At 36.0% G+C, this 19,243-nt stretch overlaps 1 protein-coding gene across 1 annotated transcript in view; it reads left to right on the forward strand.

The window, feature by feature from the left end:
• Nucleotides 1–488: 488 nt before the first annotated feature.
• Nucleotides 489–19,243, forward strand: part of RANBP17 (RAN binding protein 17) — a gene marked incomplete at both ends in the record, with an annotated part of 129,505 nt that continues 110,750 nt past the window's right edge. Inside the window, 10 exons of the mRNA XM_010284211.1 lie at nucleotides 489–579; nucleotides 1,802–1,968; nucleotides 5,311–5,376; nucleotides 5,878–5,982; nucleotides 8,650–8,815; nucleotides 10,191–10,264; nucleotides 10,639–10,758; nucleotides 11,015–11,161; nucleotides 12,290–12,462; nucleotides 15,054–15,247. Of these exons, the coding sequence (XP_010282513.1) occupies nucleotides 489–579; nucleotides 1,802–1,968; nucleotides 5,311–5,376; nucleotides 5,878–5,982; nucleotides 8,650–8,815; nucleotides 10,191–10,264; nucleotides 10,639–10,758; nucleotides 11,015–11,161; nucleotides 12,290–12,462; nucleotides 15,054–15,247 (1,303 nt within the window). The remainder of the gene's footprint in view (nucleotides 580–1,801; nucleotides 1,969–5,310; nucleotides 5,377–5,877; nucleotides 5,983–8,649; nucleotides 8,816–10,190; nucleotides 10,265–10,638; nucleotides 10,759–11,014; nucleotides 11,162–12,289; nucleotides 12,463–15,053; nucleotides 15,248–19,243) is intronic.

Below are 19,243 nucleotides of genomic sequence, written 5' to 3' on the forward strand. Positions count from 1 at the left end.
TACCTGGACTTTAGTAAAGCCTTTGACAGGAACACAGTAAAGCTGTGGAACAGGCTGCCCAGGGAGGTGGTGGAGTCACCATCTCTGGAAGTGTTCAAAAAACATGTGGATGTGGCGCTTCAGGACATGGTTTAGGGGACATGGTGGCGCTGGATTAATGGTTGGACTTGATGATCTTGAAGGTCCTTTCCAACCTAGTGATTCTGTGATTCTGTGAATAGTGAAATTACTTTTAGATGAATGGTTTCCATCAAAAGGGATGATAGTTTAGGTCTCCACTTTGTTATTAGTGTTTTGTAATTTATGTTTATTTATAATGAAACAAAGGTATTACTAAAATACATCTTTTATAAATTTTGGTACATTTAACAAACATATCCAAAACTTGATAACCCATCTGGTTTATTGATTATTTATCAGGTTTTGACTACTCTCCCTGCCTTTAATTAGCCTATTTTTTAATAATATCATTTGATGTGTTTTGGTAGACATCCTATGCTCAGCTTCTAGCAGCAACGTGCCTGTCGAAGCTTGTAAGCAGGGCATCTCCACTACCTATCGAACAAAGGATTGACATTCGTAAGTAACGTTTGTGGTTAAAATTTTGTTATATTAGTTGGATCTCAAACACTGTTAGCACAGTAACCATTCAGTGGATAGTCTGTTTTTTCTCTAGCTCTCTCCATTTACCAAGCCTGTTGTTCATAAGGTAGTCATTGTGAGTGTGAACATCAAGGTGATTGTGAGATCTTTCATCATTTGTCTGCAATTAGCTCATAAATAACATTTCCTAGTTTCAAAATTAAAATAAATATGTTAGCTCAGATTACTTCATATTTTAGAAAAATACTAATTTTTTCAAGATAGACTTTGTATTTATCCCACAAGACGCTAAAGAGATTTAGTTCATGTTTGTAAAGGATGAAAGTTGCAGATACTGCTAGTACACCCGCCAGTCACTTACATGCAACGTTGCTCATGATCAGCTCTTAACATTTGTAAAAGTCATGCCAGGGCAGGTTCTTACTTGCAAGATTAAGAGCCTACAACTTTTTCCTCACTTTTTAGGATCTATGTTAAAGTCATTGCTATATCCTAAAAGAGTAAGCAAGTATGCGTTAGATCATTACTAGTGAAAGGCTTTGCACGAGGAGTGTATGATTCGATTTGTTTTTTTAGAAAACCTGCACTGTTCTATCAGTTCTGCGGATAGCAGTACTCTGAAATGCGTGGCAGAGAATCTGCTGTTTCTGATAAAAGATTTCAGTGTTCTTTTAGGTAAAAATTAACTTAATCAACTTTGATTTTATACATTTCAACGGCTTTTGAAACAGGTTAACTTTCTTCTAGAGAGGAATTTCTGCAGCTGCAATGTGCATTACTCAAAGGGATGCTCTAGGTTGAATTGAGAACAGTCAGTAGGGACTCTAGTCTGAAAAAACTTTTTTTTGGTTGTTTTTTGAGTTGACTCTGAGAGCTGCTGTTACACAGTGAAATAATCAGTGCTCAGTATATGGGACCATAATGAAAAATTACTCTGTTCTACTTGCCAGCGTTCTCTGAATTCACAAACTGTTGTCATATGTGTCCTAGAATAATGATCTATGTTTTTTACAATGATTTGTGTTACTAAATGTTTAGCTGCATTTAATGATTTAATGTAACTTACAGTTTTTGTACTAACCATAAGAATATAGAGTTTTTTTAAAAAAAACCCATGCCTTAAGTTTCTATTAGAGCCATTTAATTAATTTTCTTTGCAGAAGACTTGTGTTGCTGATTTTAAAATGCTTCTTTACAGGAAATTACATTCTGAACTACGTAGCATCTCAACCCAAACTGGCTCCTTTTGTCATCCAAGCTCTTGTGCAAGTCATTGCTAAAATTACAAAATTAGGATGGTTTGAGGTACTGAAAGATCAGCTCATCTTCAGAGACATTATTGCTGATGTAAAAAAATTTTTGCAGGTAGGAACCAGTCGTTCACTTTGCCATTTTTTTCTGTTTAGACCTCTTCATTTTTAGTGATTGGCATGTTATATCACTTAGTTGTTACACATTTGGGTGGAAAAAGTGTCAAGAGCATTGCTTAAAACGGCAGATCGCCCTATGATGAAGAACCAGGGCGGGTTTGATACTTGTTGTGGGTTTTGATGCCTGACAGTATTCATAGTGCTGTCATGTTTTTTTGTTGTTTTTTTCAAAGCACTTTTTCAGAGTGTGGCTGTAAAACATCAGTCCCTGTTGTCAAACCATTCTATTTAATGCCTTGATTTTTTTCAGCTGATGTGGAGATACATTTCTGATAGTGTTAGCTCCAGTTACCTGGTTAGAAACACTGGTATTGCACCATCTGAAGAGTAAGACTGTCAAATGTGTTAAAGCATGAGTCTGATTGTGATTCTTGTAATAACGACTGCTAAAATTGTGCCAAACCGTCAGTTCTAGAATGTATTTTTGCAAGTGCCTGTCACAGGGGGTTGACCAAAAAGATACCTTTATGAACTATTTGTTGGAATGTTCACTGTTACGGTCTTACATTGTTGCTTTTCTGTATAAGCAGTGGGACTTTACCTGCACTTTAATTTTTAGCAGAAGTAACTAGCTACCCCTTCTTCTGAAGTTACTTAGGAAAGCTTGTTAAAGATAGAACTGTGGTAGACGAAACTGCAAGACGCTGTGTATATCTGTTACGTGGCTGTGGTCCTTGTTTGCCCTGTTCCTTTTTCATGTTATGAGAAATTGATGATTCATACGTGTGTGCACGGGTACTTAGATACCTGCATATATGTATGTTCTCTCTCCATGAATGTAAAGAGGAGTGAAAGGAAGAAAGAAAAAAAACCCCAGACATTCTATCTCTCCTAGGATTATGGTGTGCAATATAGGGAGATAAGATCATAAATTTGGAGTGTTTTTACCTATTTTAGCATAGGTATTTAAGTCTAACATATCACAAAAATTATGCATTCTAGGTAGGAATATGGGGAAGTTTGGGATGAAAGATCACTTATCTTCCCTCTCCAGTAATTGGATGAGGCAGGAATGTTTTTGTTTTACATTTCCTTCCACATTATTTCCTGTTCCCCCATTGTATTGGTCACTGTTACAAAGAAGGTGTGCTACAGGATAGAGAGGCGATCTTGGTACCTAGCATTTGAAAATTGGAAATAATTTCTCCTAACATCAGAGAGCAGTCATTCACTATGGAACATTCACTAGGCAAATTTACATGTTGACTCTAGAGCAAGTACTGCCAGACACAGTGGCTAAAGATGCGGATATACAGCATCTTCTGTGAAGTAAGTTTGGGGAAAGTGATTGGATTAGCCAGGCTTGGTTATTTCATATGTTTAGCATGTATTAAAAAAGTTCTTAAGTTTTCTGGGAGATGGCTAATCTGCTTACGAAGTGAATATTAGATTAATCTTTCTGAGTTTGTGTGAATATAAAGCCTAGTACTTATTTTGAGAAAAAAAAATCAGAAAATTTAAGCTATTTAGAGATTTACGTCCAAAATGATCCATTATGTGTGTATGTGTTGGTGATCCTGGCAACTCAACAAGAAAATATGAAGTTAACAGTTTATGTTTCTTGGCAATGAGTTTCTCGTTTGTTTTTCAGTCTTGCTTTGTTTATAATACTGTTCAAGTTAATGTACTTTCTGAGTTACATTGGGAATGTCTAATAAAAGATAAGTTGTAATATTCTGTTTATTAAAAACAAACTCAAGTATACTTCTCCACCATTTTGCAGTTACTTTTATGAATGTACTGTAATTGGATTTTGCATTTATTATTAAAATGATTGCAGTGTGACTCTTCAGTGTGTAGCTCATTAAAAATAGAGATTTAAATACAAAATTTAGCTTCTTAAGAGATTTCTTTAGTTAAATTAAGAATTCCTGTAGAAAAGAAAATTAAGCCATAGATCTACTAGTGAATTAAATTTTAGATAAAAATTGAAAAAATAATCCCTAAACAATACTAATGTATGTTAATAATTAGCATATGGTAATTTCAAGTACATACGCATTAGCATTCCAGATTGAAGTTCATCCAGTGTGAGTCTGAGTGTGATTTAATGTAGAAAAAGGGATTAGAAGCTAGGTCTGCAGTTCTGTTCCAAACTCCTTCATAATTCACCACACAGCTTTTCACACCTGTGAAAAAAGGGAGGTTGCATTTTCTATTCTGCAGGTTTGTGTGATCTAAGGAACATTCATGTAGACTATTTTAAGAATTTGAAATGTAAAAGGAAGTTGTGTTCAAATTACAGTATAAGGTGTTTAATCTTACTGAATGCAGATAGGGCAACAATATAAATTTTGTCTGAGAGTTCTCTGAAATTTTCACTTTTGATTTGCTTTGGTGCAAGTGGTAATACAAACTAGATGACAGGGGAAAGTTAGGTCCTTGGTAAGTAGACAGATTCTTCATTAGCTGAACTTTGGGTGATCTTCAGAGTTGTGAAAATGAGTGTGGTTGTGACAAATATCAGTAAAATTTTGACAAGCATGACAATGCTTTTTGGGCACCAGGGAAGCTGAGGCTGCAGACTGCAGCTGTGAAAGTAAACATAGAGTTCTCCCCGACTCAAGATCAACTGCAATTAGGCCTCACCATTAATTGTTTTTAACAAAGCAGATTTAATTTTTCTATAAATGCATTGAAGTAGCTCAGTGAAGACAGCTAAATTTTATTAATGCGAAATTCTGCATTGTATCTGAATTTTGAAACATTCCAAGGAACTTAAATACTGATGATCACATCACACCCTCAGATGCAAATATTTGGCACCTACTGCCTCACTTCTTAGACACAAGTTCTCAGAGATCAGATCATTCAATTCAAACCAAAGCCTTGTATACTACTGTGGAGGGAAAAGAATTAGGGGGTTTTGATAGGTAGCATTTCAAAACTTTTTTTTTTCATGGTTTGAATTTCATGCAGCTTGCCTTATCAGTTCTAGAATACTGAACAGACCTTTAAGAAATGTGTAATACTGAATTTCTAGATTGTGGTTACTTGAAGTCTATTTTCAGACAGGTTTTTGTTACCATACAGTTCTTAAAATTTATGATGGGTTTTTTTTCCAGAGCTAATTGGGGAGTTTGAATGTCTAGTTCTATTAATGTTAATAGAATTTGGCATGAAAGCCTTCTAAACAGCATAGGATATCTCAGCCTAAAAATTCCTCTTGATTCTAGAAATGTTGGAGAATATTAAACACAATCTGATTCTAGATATGTTGGAAAATACTAAACATAAGCTGTGATGTTTGAGCAATCCTATCTGTTTTTTTCTGTAGGGCACTGTGGACCATTATATAATAGGAGTAATGATTCTCTCAGAACTGACTCAGGAAATGAATCTAGTAAGCATGTTTGTTTTTTTTTTTCCTTCTGCAAAGGATGTATGTATTGCTGCTAAAGCAGTGTGTTGAATGTTTCTGCCCTTCATAAAAATGATTGGAGAAACATTTCTTAGACGTGAAGGGATTAACACGCCTTCCTCCCCCTGGCAAAATATAGAGACAGACAAGAAACTCCTAGTGCAGGGACTCTATCTGTACTAGATCTATCTACTGTCACTAGAACTAGTAAAGCAAAGTGATTTGAAAATTTTCTGTTGTATTTCTGCTCATGATTTATTTTTGCCTACAACTTAATCTGAGAAAGTGCCTCAGACCTTTCCATCCTGAAAGAGAGACAACCTTGAAGGGAGAAAAAGGAGGCGCTTGAGGAAGCTGTCAGGATCTATATTTAGTGTTGGACCAAAATTTTTATTTCTAGTGTCAATTAATCTGCCAGATATACCTAGCATCTAGTTCCAGCAAAGAAGGGAGCATTGTTTATTATGTCCTAACTTTTCTTAGGTTGATTATTCAAGACCTTCAGCAAAACATCGTAAAATAGCTACCTCATTCCGTGACACCTCTCTAAAGGACATACTGATGCTTGCGTGCTCTCTTTTGAAGGAGGTGAGGCTCTTTATAATTGAATCTAAAGCGTTAACATCATAATTGTCCCAACTTGAAACCTTAATATTTTCTGAGTTGATGAATTCTATACTTAAATGGATTACATGACACCCAGTTAAGCTCAAGTGACCGAAAAAGGTTCAAAGACAAAAATTCTGATCTTCCTCCCTCTTGCTGTCTCTCAGTCTTTCTCTTTGTGCCATCTCTCTCTCTTTATATCGTGCCATAAAGAATGAACTACCTAAATTCTGAGCTTGTCTTCTTTTTTGATGTTTTTCTTAATTTAATTGTGTCTCAGTTTTGCTGGCCTACCATCTCAGTATTTGCTAAAATAATTATTTATTTAAGTAGGACCAACCAAGAAGACAGACAAATTTTCTGTCTTGTGGTTATGGCAGCGTAGTCAAATCTGGCCAAGGTGTTTTTCTCCTTTACTGGTTCCCTTGTCTTCTCTGTAACGTTTTGGGGTAATTCAGGCTGCAGCTTCTCAAGAACCTTGACAGGAGGTGGTGAAGAACAGCATGCTGTAAGCTAGGTCTCTCAGGACCAGGTAGGTTGAACTGAGATCAAAATTGGCATTTGCACTTTCCGTTCTGTGCTGATTAAGGCCTTCCATAGCAGTGGAAATGGCACCATGAGGTACCATTCTACTTCTCTTAAGCTCAAGCAACTCTTGGCTTTTGAGAGCAGCTTATTTTTTAAATGTTGCCCTATTGCTAGTCTTTGACTTATTTGGGAGTGCTGGTTTATTCAGTTTTGCTGAAAACCAAATGAATTAGGTGTTGAAATTTGGACATAGGCGTTTAAGCTAAGAATTTAAACACAGATGCCATCACGGTAGGTCAGTATGTAATGGTAGCAATTACTTTTTGGCTAAAGATATAATTCTCAGTGTTGAGGTATGTGATTGAGTTACTGCTGTAAACAATGAAAGAAACTTTTAGCTTAAATTTCTTTCACAGTTTGTTTTTAGTCTAACTAGCGTGTTTTACCTCACATTTGCAATAAGTTTAAAGGGCACATGTGGTCAGCTACCAGTGCTCAGGTGACGGGCAGTATATTTTTTTAATATATAGAGCAATTAAATGATGTGTAAACCCTCACCTCTAAAGAGTGAATGCTCTGCTGATGTACACAGCATGTTTTAAGCCAGTGTTGGAATTGCATATTAATGGAGAAATACATAATTTAAAAGAAGAGTTGGGTATTTTTGGAAGAATCTTCTTAGACATAGTAAACCCCATTACACATCAAAACAATGGATGTGTTTGTGAGAACCTGTGTCCTGCAGCAGCCACTTCCTAGCTTGCTTCAAGTTCAGCCAGCCTACAGGTACTTTTTTAGTCTCTTATATGTTGAAATATTTGTCTGAGTGACATCACAAAGATTTCCAGACAGAAATATAAGAAAATTATAATTAGTATCTTTATAATGCCAACTTTAGTACAGGAAGCTGGTTTTAGAAATAATCCAGTGTCTATAATATACTGAAAAATACACTCAACTAACAAATGAGGGATCCCCAAAATCCAAGAGTTTAAAAGTTACGGAGATGATTGGTGGCAGAACAGGTTATGTTTATAAAAGACACACAGAAATTCAATGTTGATGTCAAAGCTGAATTAATAATTTATTGTCAGTTTTAATGTGGTGCAACAGTTACTGTCAAGTTAATTGAGGCATCTAATGACACATAGTTGATTTTAATTCCTGTCATCTGAATTTAAAACCTTTTGTTAATAAACTTCAGAGATGTGGCTTTGAATCTAAATAAGGAGCAGATGAACTAGATAAAGTTGTTGCATTTGCACTTATTTTATTGTTTTTCTAGACAAATGATTTGAAGTTTGTTTTCAGTGCCTTTATATTCTGTGTGTAATTTTGAGGTAGTAATTTCTTTAAGATAAAATGTTATTTAAGTTCTTATAATTACAGAAAGGTCTTATGCGCAGTATGTTGAGTATAGACTTCCAAATCCCAACAGCTTGTTTTGCTTACAAAGTACCTTTTTATTCTGACACTACAGGGCTTATAAAGCAGTAGAGACACTGACAGCTGTATTTATACAGGTGTTGTAAATAACTACATTCAGATTACAGACTGTTCCTGTCATTGTTTTTTAATGACAGGTTTTTCTAGACTTACCAAAGGAACAGCCTTTGAGTATGCATACTGTGAAACTCATGCTGTTTAGCAGCCTGGACATCAAACTAAAAAATAACAAATGCCTGAGATATTTTTTAGCCATATAATGTATATGACACATACTCCATGCTAGTCTGGAGTAACTGAAAGAGAAAACCATGAAACCTTACAGTTTAATTTTTGCAGTGAACGTTAGCACTCTTCAACAGACAGTATCAGTGACATGCTGAGTTCTACCTATAAGTATTTTATGCAAAAGGTTTATTTCACCAGGCTTGTAAAATTATTTATAAGTTTGGGAGCTTTAGCTTGGCATGGAAGATGTCTCTGAGGTGGTAATGATTTTTCCCCTGGCCTTTAAGGAAAGACTATACCTTATATTGTCCAAGGATTTATTTTTCTCTTAGTATGTGTTCTCTTGCTCTGAACCTTGCAGTTTTATATCTAAACATTTTCCTTTTCAAAATTATTTTTAAGGTGTGTTCTGTGCAAGTGACCTAACAAGATTTCTTTTCTCCTTAGCTCTTGGCAAAACCTTTAACCCTTCAGGACCAACGGCAGCAAAGTCTAGCAATGCAACTTTTGAAGCTTGTACTAAACTGTCTTAATTTTGATTTCATTGGAAATTCAGCTGATGAATCTGCAGATGACCTGTGCACTGTGCAGATTCCAACAAATTGGAGAACAAGTAAGAAAGGATCATCACTGTTAGTAGTGTCTGTTAGACTTAGACACTGTTAGACTTCAGTCTATGCCCAGTAGATTGTGTAACTTCTTTTGTCACAATACTTTCAAATATAAAATAATTTTTAATGTGGAGTAGAGTTTTTTGATGGTGAGTCTTCTATTTCCCTCACCCTTTTCCTATTGCTGTTTTTACAGACAGAAATAATAAATGTAGTCTATAACATAGTTATTCACAGTAAATCAGATTCTTCTAATTAGACACTGAATACTGTTCTCATCCCTGGCACAGGAACACCTTGAAGAGGTACAGCATTTGTAGCATGTCTGTTTTTCTCTTATCTTCTTCCTGATGAAAAAACTGTGTGAAATTTTTCTTTAGTGTGCTTGTTTGCTCTAGTATATAAGCTTGTTAATGAAGGCAGCAGGAGGGTTGCTTCTTGGTTCTAAGACTCTAGAGGTTTGACTTCCTTATACAGTGCAGATGGCAGTCTAGTATAAATAAGTCCAAGCTAGCTTTAATGAAATTACCTTGGGTAATGGATGCAGTTTAGCACCAACAGCATGGAGCTCCTTGCAGGCTAATTTGTCCTGCTTCTTGGCAAAATAAATGAGCCTGATTGGAAGTCTGTTACTACGTCTAGCTAAAGCAGCTACACAGTTTCTCATACCCAAGATGGGAGGTTTAAATCTGACTTACCTGTATAGCATGACATTATTAACCTTTGTTATGTGACGCTTTATTTTACCCAAGTCTTCATATAAAATATTGCTTATAAATGCTTAACTCTGAAACAGTACTTAATTTGTGGGATTACTTAATTATTAGTAAACTTTTGCTACTCTTTTGTTACCCCTTTATAAAATAGGGGTGTTATACTTCATCAGATGTGATTCCACAGTGAATTGGTAACTCGGTGCTTAAAGTATTTTTTTCTGTTGATCAGTTTGTAGACTTCAGGATAGTCTGTGGAACTGCTCTTAAAAACTTGGATTTGTTTAAATACAGACTAAACTAATCCTCAGTATCTGGAACCTGTCTTGTCTCAGTATAGTAATACTGTAGTAACCTGAAGAAATCAGTATACATCTATCACAGAATGGTATTCTGTAAGCAACTCACAAAGTATTGCATCATCTGGAGTTTAAGGGAAGTATTCTTTATGAACTATGGAATAGATTAAATGTGATAAAAAGAGAACAGTGTTTGTTTAATATTGTACAATGAACTAACTAATGCATTTATTCATAGTTTATTCTCAATGACAGTGATCTCTCACTCCTATTGTTCGTGTTAAAAAGATGATGATTGTATTATAAGAAAGATATTCCACTATTGCTTGTAGAGAGTGATAAAACCAACTTATCTTTTTCCATAGTCTTCCTGGAGCCAGAGACCTTGGACCTGTTTTTTGATTTGTATCATTCCCTTCCACCAATGCTGTCTCAGTTAGTAAGTGACACGTAGTGATTTACACTCAAGTTAATTATGGAAAATAGTCTTTTACATCTATACTTTGTCCAAAAGACCCTGTTTTATTCTCTGCATTAGCATGTCCCCTGGCTCAGTGCCCAGTCATGATGTCTTTTCTTTGAACTTTAGACCCAGTTTTCATTTCTGAATCTGAAGCATTCAGATCCTTCCTCCTCCAGTTCATCATTACTCAGCCACATACAAAACATCCACCAAATTATTTTGATGAAGTAAGAAGCTGTTGTAAAAGGGAGTTTTAAAACGGAGCCATATTTGTGTTCAATGATCGTATAGACATTGCTGCAAAAATAAGTTTAATTTTTTTAACTTACAGTATTTTTTTAATTCTTCAGGCACTTTCTTGTTTAGTTCAGTTTGCTTCTACAAGGAGATCTTTATTCAGCAATCCAGAACGTGCCAAATATCTTGGTAATCTAATCAAAGGAGTGAAACAAATTCTTGAAAATCCACAGGTATCTCTTTTATTTTTCCTTTTATTATTTGAAATGCTGAAACAGCTGTGGATTTTTTTTCCAGTTACAGCCTTCATTAATTTACTGAATCTATCAAAACCACTTTCAGCCAGACATCTGTTTGCTTTGATTTTTCTATTCAAAACAATGCAAAACCCCTATGCAAATAAAATTGTCACACAATTAGCAATAGTGCTTATAAAATTTCTATTAGACTAAGCTGTTAACTTTCAAAAATTTGCTTCTTTGAATTTAGGGTTTAGCTGATCCGGGTAATTACCATGAATTCTGTCGGTTTTTGGCTCGGCTAAAGACAAACTATCAACTAGGAGAGCTAGTAATGGTGAAAGATTACCCAGAAGTCATCCAACTTATAGCAAATTTTACTATTACGAGCCTACAGGTAAGAACATATATGGAAGTGTTCTCTTATTGTCAATTCCTGAATGATGAAGAGGACCGATCCCGGTTCTCTGTGGTGGTGTTTTTTGAGGAGGTGGTGAGGTTTGTCTTTACGTAAAAATATATTTTGTCAGTGCTGTAACTCAGATTTCTAAATTCTCTAGAACTGGTTTCCACTATTCCTAAGAAGTTTTGTAATGGGAACAGATTTAAAGAAGAAAACTGAAGTAGGAGAGAGATGGATGTTAATCCTCCAGCATTAGTCCTCACCCTCAAAAGAATCCAACAAACTAAACTCTTTATCCAACCCTAAAATACTTACACCTATGCTCCCATGTAAACTTTGAAGTGCCTACCGTGATTAGGTTCTTGAGTTCTGCTTTTGTGCCTATACATATGGACACACACGCACATAGTTGCCTAGATGCTGGGCTGCCGAGTACAAAGTTCCCATCTGAGGTGGATTCAGAAGCTATATGGAATACTGTCTGAATTTTTGAGGGACCCACATCTGTATAAGAAGGACACATACCTCAGGATTAAGATTCTGACAGTGTTAAAAATGTTACAGATTTATCCTTGAAGCATACCAGGATAAAGGTGTGCACACTCTTTAAGTAATATTACAGTTGTTCTTTCAGCACTTCCTTCAGAGTCTTTCTCTGGTCTTCAGAGTCTTTCTCTGGTCTTCAGAGTAACAGCTGAAGATAGTGATCTTTAGGAGAAGATTTTGACCTTTGAATTCCCGAGTTGCTGAGGGCAGCTCCATAAGCTTGGAAGAGAAAAGGAAGTCGAGATGCATTTCTGTGGCGGGTGGCTCTAGGCAGTTTCCCACTCAACATTTATGTTTTTTGAATGGCTCTTTTATAGCACTCAAATCTCACCATGCACCGTGTAAGGATCTAGGCCTAGCTCTGAGTTTCAAATCATGAATTTCATTTGAAGGAGGTGAGAGTGCCTACAAGTAATTCTGGATCTACTCTATAATGTGTGCCATAGTATGTCTCAGTTCTGGGTCCTTCAGTAGTTATGTGAATGAATAATACTACTTAAGATAAAAGCATCATTTTTCACAACTAAAATTTTACACTGGGGTGCTTTAACAGAAGTATGTTTTGTTTTCTTACAGCACTGGGAGTTCGCTCCAAATAGTGTTCATTATTTGCTAACTCTGTGGCAAAGAATGGTAGCATCTGTACCTTTTGTGAAAACGGCAGAACCCCACCTCTTAGATACATATGCACCTGAGATAACAAAAGCTTATATCACTTCTAGACTGGAATGTGTTCCTGTAGTTATAAGGTAAACTTACTGTAATATGGAATGTTTAATTTTCTGATTTGTTGGCATATTATATTTTGGTTATGTTTAAATACACTGGTTCTGATTGCCATTGTGATTTCTTTAGATTATCTTAATTGGCTGATAGCATTTTAGTCCTTATGCATATTAAATCCAGGCCAAAATCAAATGTAAATTCTAATTGTTTTTCCTCTCATGGGCCTCTGTGTTTTGAAAAAAGCCTGTTTCCCTGAATTAACTATATTGTTCAGCTGTGACATGTTTTCTCGATGAGTCACCTTCTAGAGCCATGGAGGATAGAGTAATGGGGGAAAGTGGAATGAACCCCATGCACAAGAGAGGGTGAGACCGAATAGAACAAGCTAGGCAGTGGCAAGATTGAAATTGGCCAATTTAAAATTTCTCAATTCAAATCTTCTTTTTAATAGTCTAAGTAAATAGTCCACACTGTAATATAGTAAATAAGAAAAAAGTGGTTAGATTGCTGAAAGGATTTAATTTTCTCTGAGGGCATTTATGAATTGCTGCTGGTAGGATCTCCTGTCTGACTACGGGACTGCAGAACAAGTCACATCTGCTTTTGCTTTTTAATTTTACATTACTGAGATGATGTCATTTGTTCAGTCTGTGTGAGGAATTGCATTCAGCTTCACCATTGTTGTCCTTCTGTCTCAGTTTAGCCAAAATCTCATGTCTGCAAATTATGTAATCTGTCATCTTACTGTTTGGTGACTAAGCTATAGTTGGTGTTATTTGCCTTATGTTATCGACACAATTATGTTAGAGGCTGACTTCCTAATGATTCAGAATCATGACCTTCTCCATTATTGTCTCAGGAATGAGAATTAGTAGTACCTAGGGGAGCTTCCAGCATTCCAGTGCTAGGAGAGGGAAGGACAAGCAGGTGATTGCAGGTGCAGTCAGTTTTCCAGGGCCTTCTCTCAACCAGCCTACACTTCTTTTGGCATTTGAAGTTCTCTTATCTGTTTAGCTTTTCGGTAATGGAATCTCAGGGTAGAACCTTCATGTCTCAGCTTTATTCTCTACTGAGTGGTACATTCCATATCAGCCTGAAAGCACTCAGTAGGGCTGAGCTTCTGAGCCAAACCATCTGGGATGACCATTGAAATGTGCTGCTGTCGTCATCAGCACTGAAAATTGAGTTTGTTTGTTTGGCACTGATGAGCAGTTCTTCTGGATGTCTTTGTTACGTTGTGGAGGAGTAAGCTTTCTAATCTGTGGAAAAAAGCCACCAGGGAGAAGATGAGTAAAGTCTTCTCTTCTAGCAGTGTGTATCCTTCTTAAGACAGTCTTGCTCTTGGCGTGTATCTATTCCTAGCTCTAAGGGATTTGTATACCACTGTGGTATTGTCTTATTCTCTTACGTGATGACGATCCTTGGTTGCGGGATTTCTGTAGACAGCAATATCAAATGTAGACTTTAATGTCAAACGTCCAGACCATTCTTGAGAAACACGGGATGTCTGGGAGCTGATTTCATAAGATTACTTCTATTTGCTCCAAGGAGTTTAACTGATATCTTTGCAAACAAATCCTGTTTCCTGGAATGACCATTTTTCTTACAAACCCGTATAGTTGATAATACCACCCTCCATTCATGAGCCATCCAGCTGGTCCTTCAGAAAGAGGAAAAAGTAGCTTGGGACAATGGAAGGAAAGTCACTTTTGCTCTTTTGGGGGATTTGAATAGCTATTCCCCCTTTTGAGTAAGGGTGAGTGAGGGACTAATGATTCTTCTGCAAAGGGTCTACAGGAGGATGCTTTTCTACAAAACAGAAGGAGAATTTTATTTCAAATATTTGTAAATACCTGAGAAGAGGTCTGTTTCAGCCCATTGTGAACATCAGGATTTTGAGCAGCTGTATATCTTTCAAAGTTTGGATGTTAGCACTGTTAGCTTTGCTAGCTTTTTGGATGTTATCGTTACGGGTAGATTGTTTGTTGCCTGTGCAACAAAGGGTAACCTTCTGATGAATAAACCTCTCCTATTGTGTTTTGTGTGATGAGTGTATTTACACTGTATGGCAGGAGCTATTGGTCTCTTTGTTATAGGCATTCCATAGGGTCACAGCTTGTTTACAGCAGAATAAAATAAAGATTTTTAAAGCAGTTGCATGGAATTTTACTGGCTTTTTTTGTTGGCTCTGGTATCATGGTCTTGTCCTTAATTTGATGAATATGCAAAATCCATTTCTACTTAGTATTCCATTCTTTCATCATCCTCTGAGAAGGATGCTGCTTGTTAGTATTCTGTTCAGGCACAGTGGACCTTAGTTCTTCAGGATTTACCTTTCTGTGTTCGTATTGCCAACCTCATCCCCTCTCTTCTTTGCTTTTTAAAATACGCGTTAAGAGGAAGGTGCAAATAGAATACTGTTCTTTTTTGTGTGGATGTGTGTGTCGATGTAGGTAAATAAAATGAGATCTTGTATCTCTCCGTTGTATTCACCGGCTGCTAAGGCTTTTATAGTTTTATAGTGATCTTGACAGTTGTTCAAGATCTGGATGGGAAACCAGCATCAGCTTTTAAACAATAGTGGCTAAGTGGTTACTTTTTATCTCTATTCCAGAGATGGCTTAGAAGATCCACTGGATGATACAGCTACAGTTTTCCAACAGCTGGAGCAACTGTGCACAGTTAGCAGGTGTGAATACGAAAAGACGTGTACACTTCTTGTACAGTTGTTTGACCAAAATGCACAAAACTACCAAAAACTATTGCACTCTTCTAGTAGGAATCCATTAGAAATCACAGTTCAGGAAGGTTAGTATTTAATTTAATTTTCAGAATGTGTTTTATGTGCCATGAACCATATAATTGCATATGAAAAAGTGGTGGTGATCTGAAAGATACACCTAGACCTTTTATCAAACTAGGAATTAATGATCCAAGCCACCCTGCACCACATTTTCACTAGTTGTCTTTGTATTAAAGACGTTGGCAGTTGATGTGTTCGTTTTAACATCTTGTTACATCTTTAGAATATAGGCATGAGAGCTGTAAAAACTTTTAATTTCTGAAAAGCAACATTTTAGTGCCTCAGATACCCTCATGGGAACCAGCTGCAACTTGATGAACATTTTTTGAAAACAAAGGTGTTAACTTACGTTCTTTTTGCATTTGTCTGTAAAAGTTAATGTAATGTTAAAAACCTTACTTTATTTTATACAGCTCTGTTAAGATGAACTACCTAACTTTCAAGAAACTCAAATTGTTTGTTGTAGTGTAAGTTGTAAAAATAATAACTACTTGGGTTGGTTTGTTTTTCATATACCTGTTTTGGTCCTCTCTGTGTCTCACTTAAATTGTCTTTATAACTACTGGCTCTTTCCTAATATAGTTGTCTTATGGCTGTTGCATCTTTACATGGATAAATGGTGTTGTTTTGAAAAGGTGAGACAGGTTACTGCATAATACAGCTGTTTCTTTGCATGCTGTTAAATGGTTTTTTTTTATTTTGCTCTTCTTTTGCTGACAGTTTTAATGTGCTGATTTTCTTCTATGTAGGAGCCATTTTTTCACTAATTTATGGAGGTATTTATAAGACCTCCTACTTACCTTTTTTTATTAATTACACTTTCTTCCATGCACCTATCAACGTTTATTTGGGAGAACTTTCATTAATGATCTGATTTCATTGACCAGCTGCAGTCTGAATTTATATGCTCTTCCCCAGTCATGGGGGGCCAAAGGGAAACAAACAGCTGGAGTCTTTCAGTGTCAGTGCTCTGGGGATTGCACTTACGCATTAGAAAACATTTGATGCAGTTTAAATATTGCGATTCTTTTCTGCAAACTAAACATTTGTGCTTATATTGAACAATAACTGTTATATCCCCTAGATATGTGTAGTTAAATTTAGATGTTTAATGGCTTTTAATGGTACAAAATAAGTTAATGTAATATTAAGATCTCATTTTATTATACTGTCTTGCGCTCTGTATCAATAGTGATGCGGTCATGGTTTACTAAAACAATAATCCCCAAGAAATGGGTCATTAACAGTAGTTAATGATTACTTGTGATCTGTGGTAATGACTGATTTCTTTGGGATTATTGCTGTTATAAACCATAATTACAGATTATTACAGCAATAATTATTTTCTAAAAGAAAAGATGTTGTCTGCCTCAGTAATTGCAAAAGAAAATGCACTGAAAATTTTAAATAGTGAAGGTATAAAAGAGGGAAAGAAGTCATACCTATTAATTGGTATTGTGCTAAGAGAAGAGGGCTATCATTAGAGAAATAACGATGTACGTAAAAATGAGCTACTGCAATTTGTAAAAAGGAAGACAGGTTTTTATTTTAAACAAGATTATTGGCCAAAGTGGTGACTCTGCTCTTTGAACCAGCTAGCACCACTTGACAGTTGCTTTTTGATGCCATCTTCAGATGGCCACTCCTTAATAGCTGTTAATGCTAAATTCATTTGAGCAATGTCTGTTCTCCAGCACACTCCAGCTCCTTGGTGTTTTGCTAATGATGGCGCAGCCTCTTAGCGTCCTAAATTAACAGCTGTTTGCACTGCAATGTGTAATGTGTCTGATGGGGTTTTCCTTGGAAGTGTCCTGTTTATGAAGAAGCACGGGCCTTGAAACGGGGAAATGTGTTGGCTGTAGGACAGCTGATGCTGTCCTTCCAGATTATTAGGAATGGAATGGGAACAGTATGGGAAGTCTTCCTCATATATCTTGTCTTGTCTCAAAAGTCAACACTTGTTCCCTGTCACAAAATGTTTTCTGTTACAGATCTCAGACTGTATTACATATTCATGTGGTGTGTTTTTTTAAATGGGGGCTGAGATTTAAGATAAACCTTAATGCTTTCCGGTACTTCTGTTGAAATCACCTGCATGTTATTCCATGCTCTGTTTTATCTTTTCATGTATATTTAATCTCCGCATCTTTTTTATGTATAGAACACATTGTACTATATACCCATGACTGAAACAGAATTACTTAGGACGTATAGTCACCAGATTCAGGCCATAAGGACACTGGAACACCTCAGAACCAGTAATTGTTCCTGGTTGAAGGAGCTTAGGAAGTAGAGCATTCAGTGCTATCTCAGTTCTGGGTTTTTCAAAATACAACAATGTAGAACACGAGGGAAATTAAGGGAAGTTTAATGTTATGTAAATGAAGACTAGTTTATCAGAGATTTGAAAAAAAATGAAATAAACCTCAAGACTTTTGGTAGATACTGTGCTTGTCCTGATACATAGATAGAAATACCCAAAATAAAATACTGTTTTACAGTCATAACATGACCTCATTTTTTTACCTGTAGTTTATTCTTTATGTTAAACTTCAAAATGTGTTTGGAAGACACTTTATTCATCAGGGTATTGTCTTGACTCTTGTAAGTTACGTTGCCATCACTTAGTGAAATCCTAGTAATGAAGGCAAGACATCTTTGGGTTTATGTAAATATCTCACTTATTGAGAAGCCTTGTTTGTAACTTGATTTAACTTACACGGAAACTCTTCCAAGTAGTCTTCGCTGTGTTGTTATTTTCAAGCAATTCATTTCAATTTATTACAAAGTATATTTTGCCAAATGAAGATGGAGTCTAAAAGTAGCTTTACTGTTCTATAGTCTCAGTGCATTTCAGTTGCGGAAGAAACCTTTAGTGGTATCCTGAAGTTTTAACAGGTCTGTATATTAATTTGCTATTCAGGTCTTAGTTTTGGTCGTACTTTAAGGGAAAATACTGCATCTTTCCTGAGATGGGATACCATTAGTTACTGGGTTTACAGCTTAAAAAGCTGAAGTAGGAATCCACATGGCTTGAGTAGGTATCAGTGGGTCAAATTTAAAGATATTTCACCTTTATGTACCTGAGAGATTAAAATGATCTAGGTTTTGCAACATGGCCATGATTTTCCAGCAAAAAGAGGCCAAAAGAATTCCCCTGAGTTCAGTGTGTGTAAACTTGAGTTCCATATTTATGAAGCGGGATTTCAGTATTTGAAAGTCTGTACAAGATACACTACATACACAAGCTCAGGGACTTATTTCTGGAACCTTAGCTTTACAGAAATTATGATCCTTATGCTGTACTTTACTTAGTAAGGACTTTGCCAGTGGATCCTGTAAGTGCTTTAGTGGAAACTGATGGCTAAATAACCTGGAAGATTGGAAGGCATGGCTTGAAATGGATGAGCTCTGTCTTTCAAACGCTTTTATGAAACAGTCCACAGAGACTTTTAAAACTATGTTGCAGTTCACAAACTTTTCTTCAAGAATATGTCTGACTTATGACATAAATATTTTCTTATGTGCAAATCACTTTAGATAGTAATTTAATATTACAAAGATTCATTATTTGAAACAGAATTTAGAAACAAGTTGATTGTAGTAAGTCTCAATTACTTCCTAACGCTATGATAAATAGATGTAACAGCCCCACTGTAGACGAAATTTTTCCATGCCTCCAAGTAACTTGTGGCAGGCAAGTGAGGATCCTAGATTAATTGTATATCTAATCTTACCAGACTCAGTTTGCTTAATTTGTGTTTTAGGTTAATTCTTTTGTCTCTTATTTATAAGCATGTCCAGGTTAATAGGCGGTTCCAGTTTATCTGTCAGTTCTGCTCAGAATTTTCCCTTAGTTGATTTGTCTGGGTAGATTTTAAATCTGGTAAAGTGAGAAACCTAACCATTCTCTTGACAGCGTTCTGCAGTCTGATACCTTATAGAACTGCTGCTACCTTATGGAAAGGTATTGTACTAGCATAATGGTTTATAATCATTAA

The sequence above is a fragment of the Phaethon lepturus genome, unplaced genomic scaffold (genome assembly GCF_000687285.1).
Source record: "Phaethon lepturus isolate BGI_N335 unplaced genomic scaffold, ASM68728v1 scaffold21143, whole genome shotgun sequence".
NCBI lineage: Eukaryota > Metazoa > Chordata > Aves > Phaethontiformes > Phaethontidae > Phaethon > Phaethon lepturus.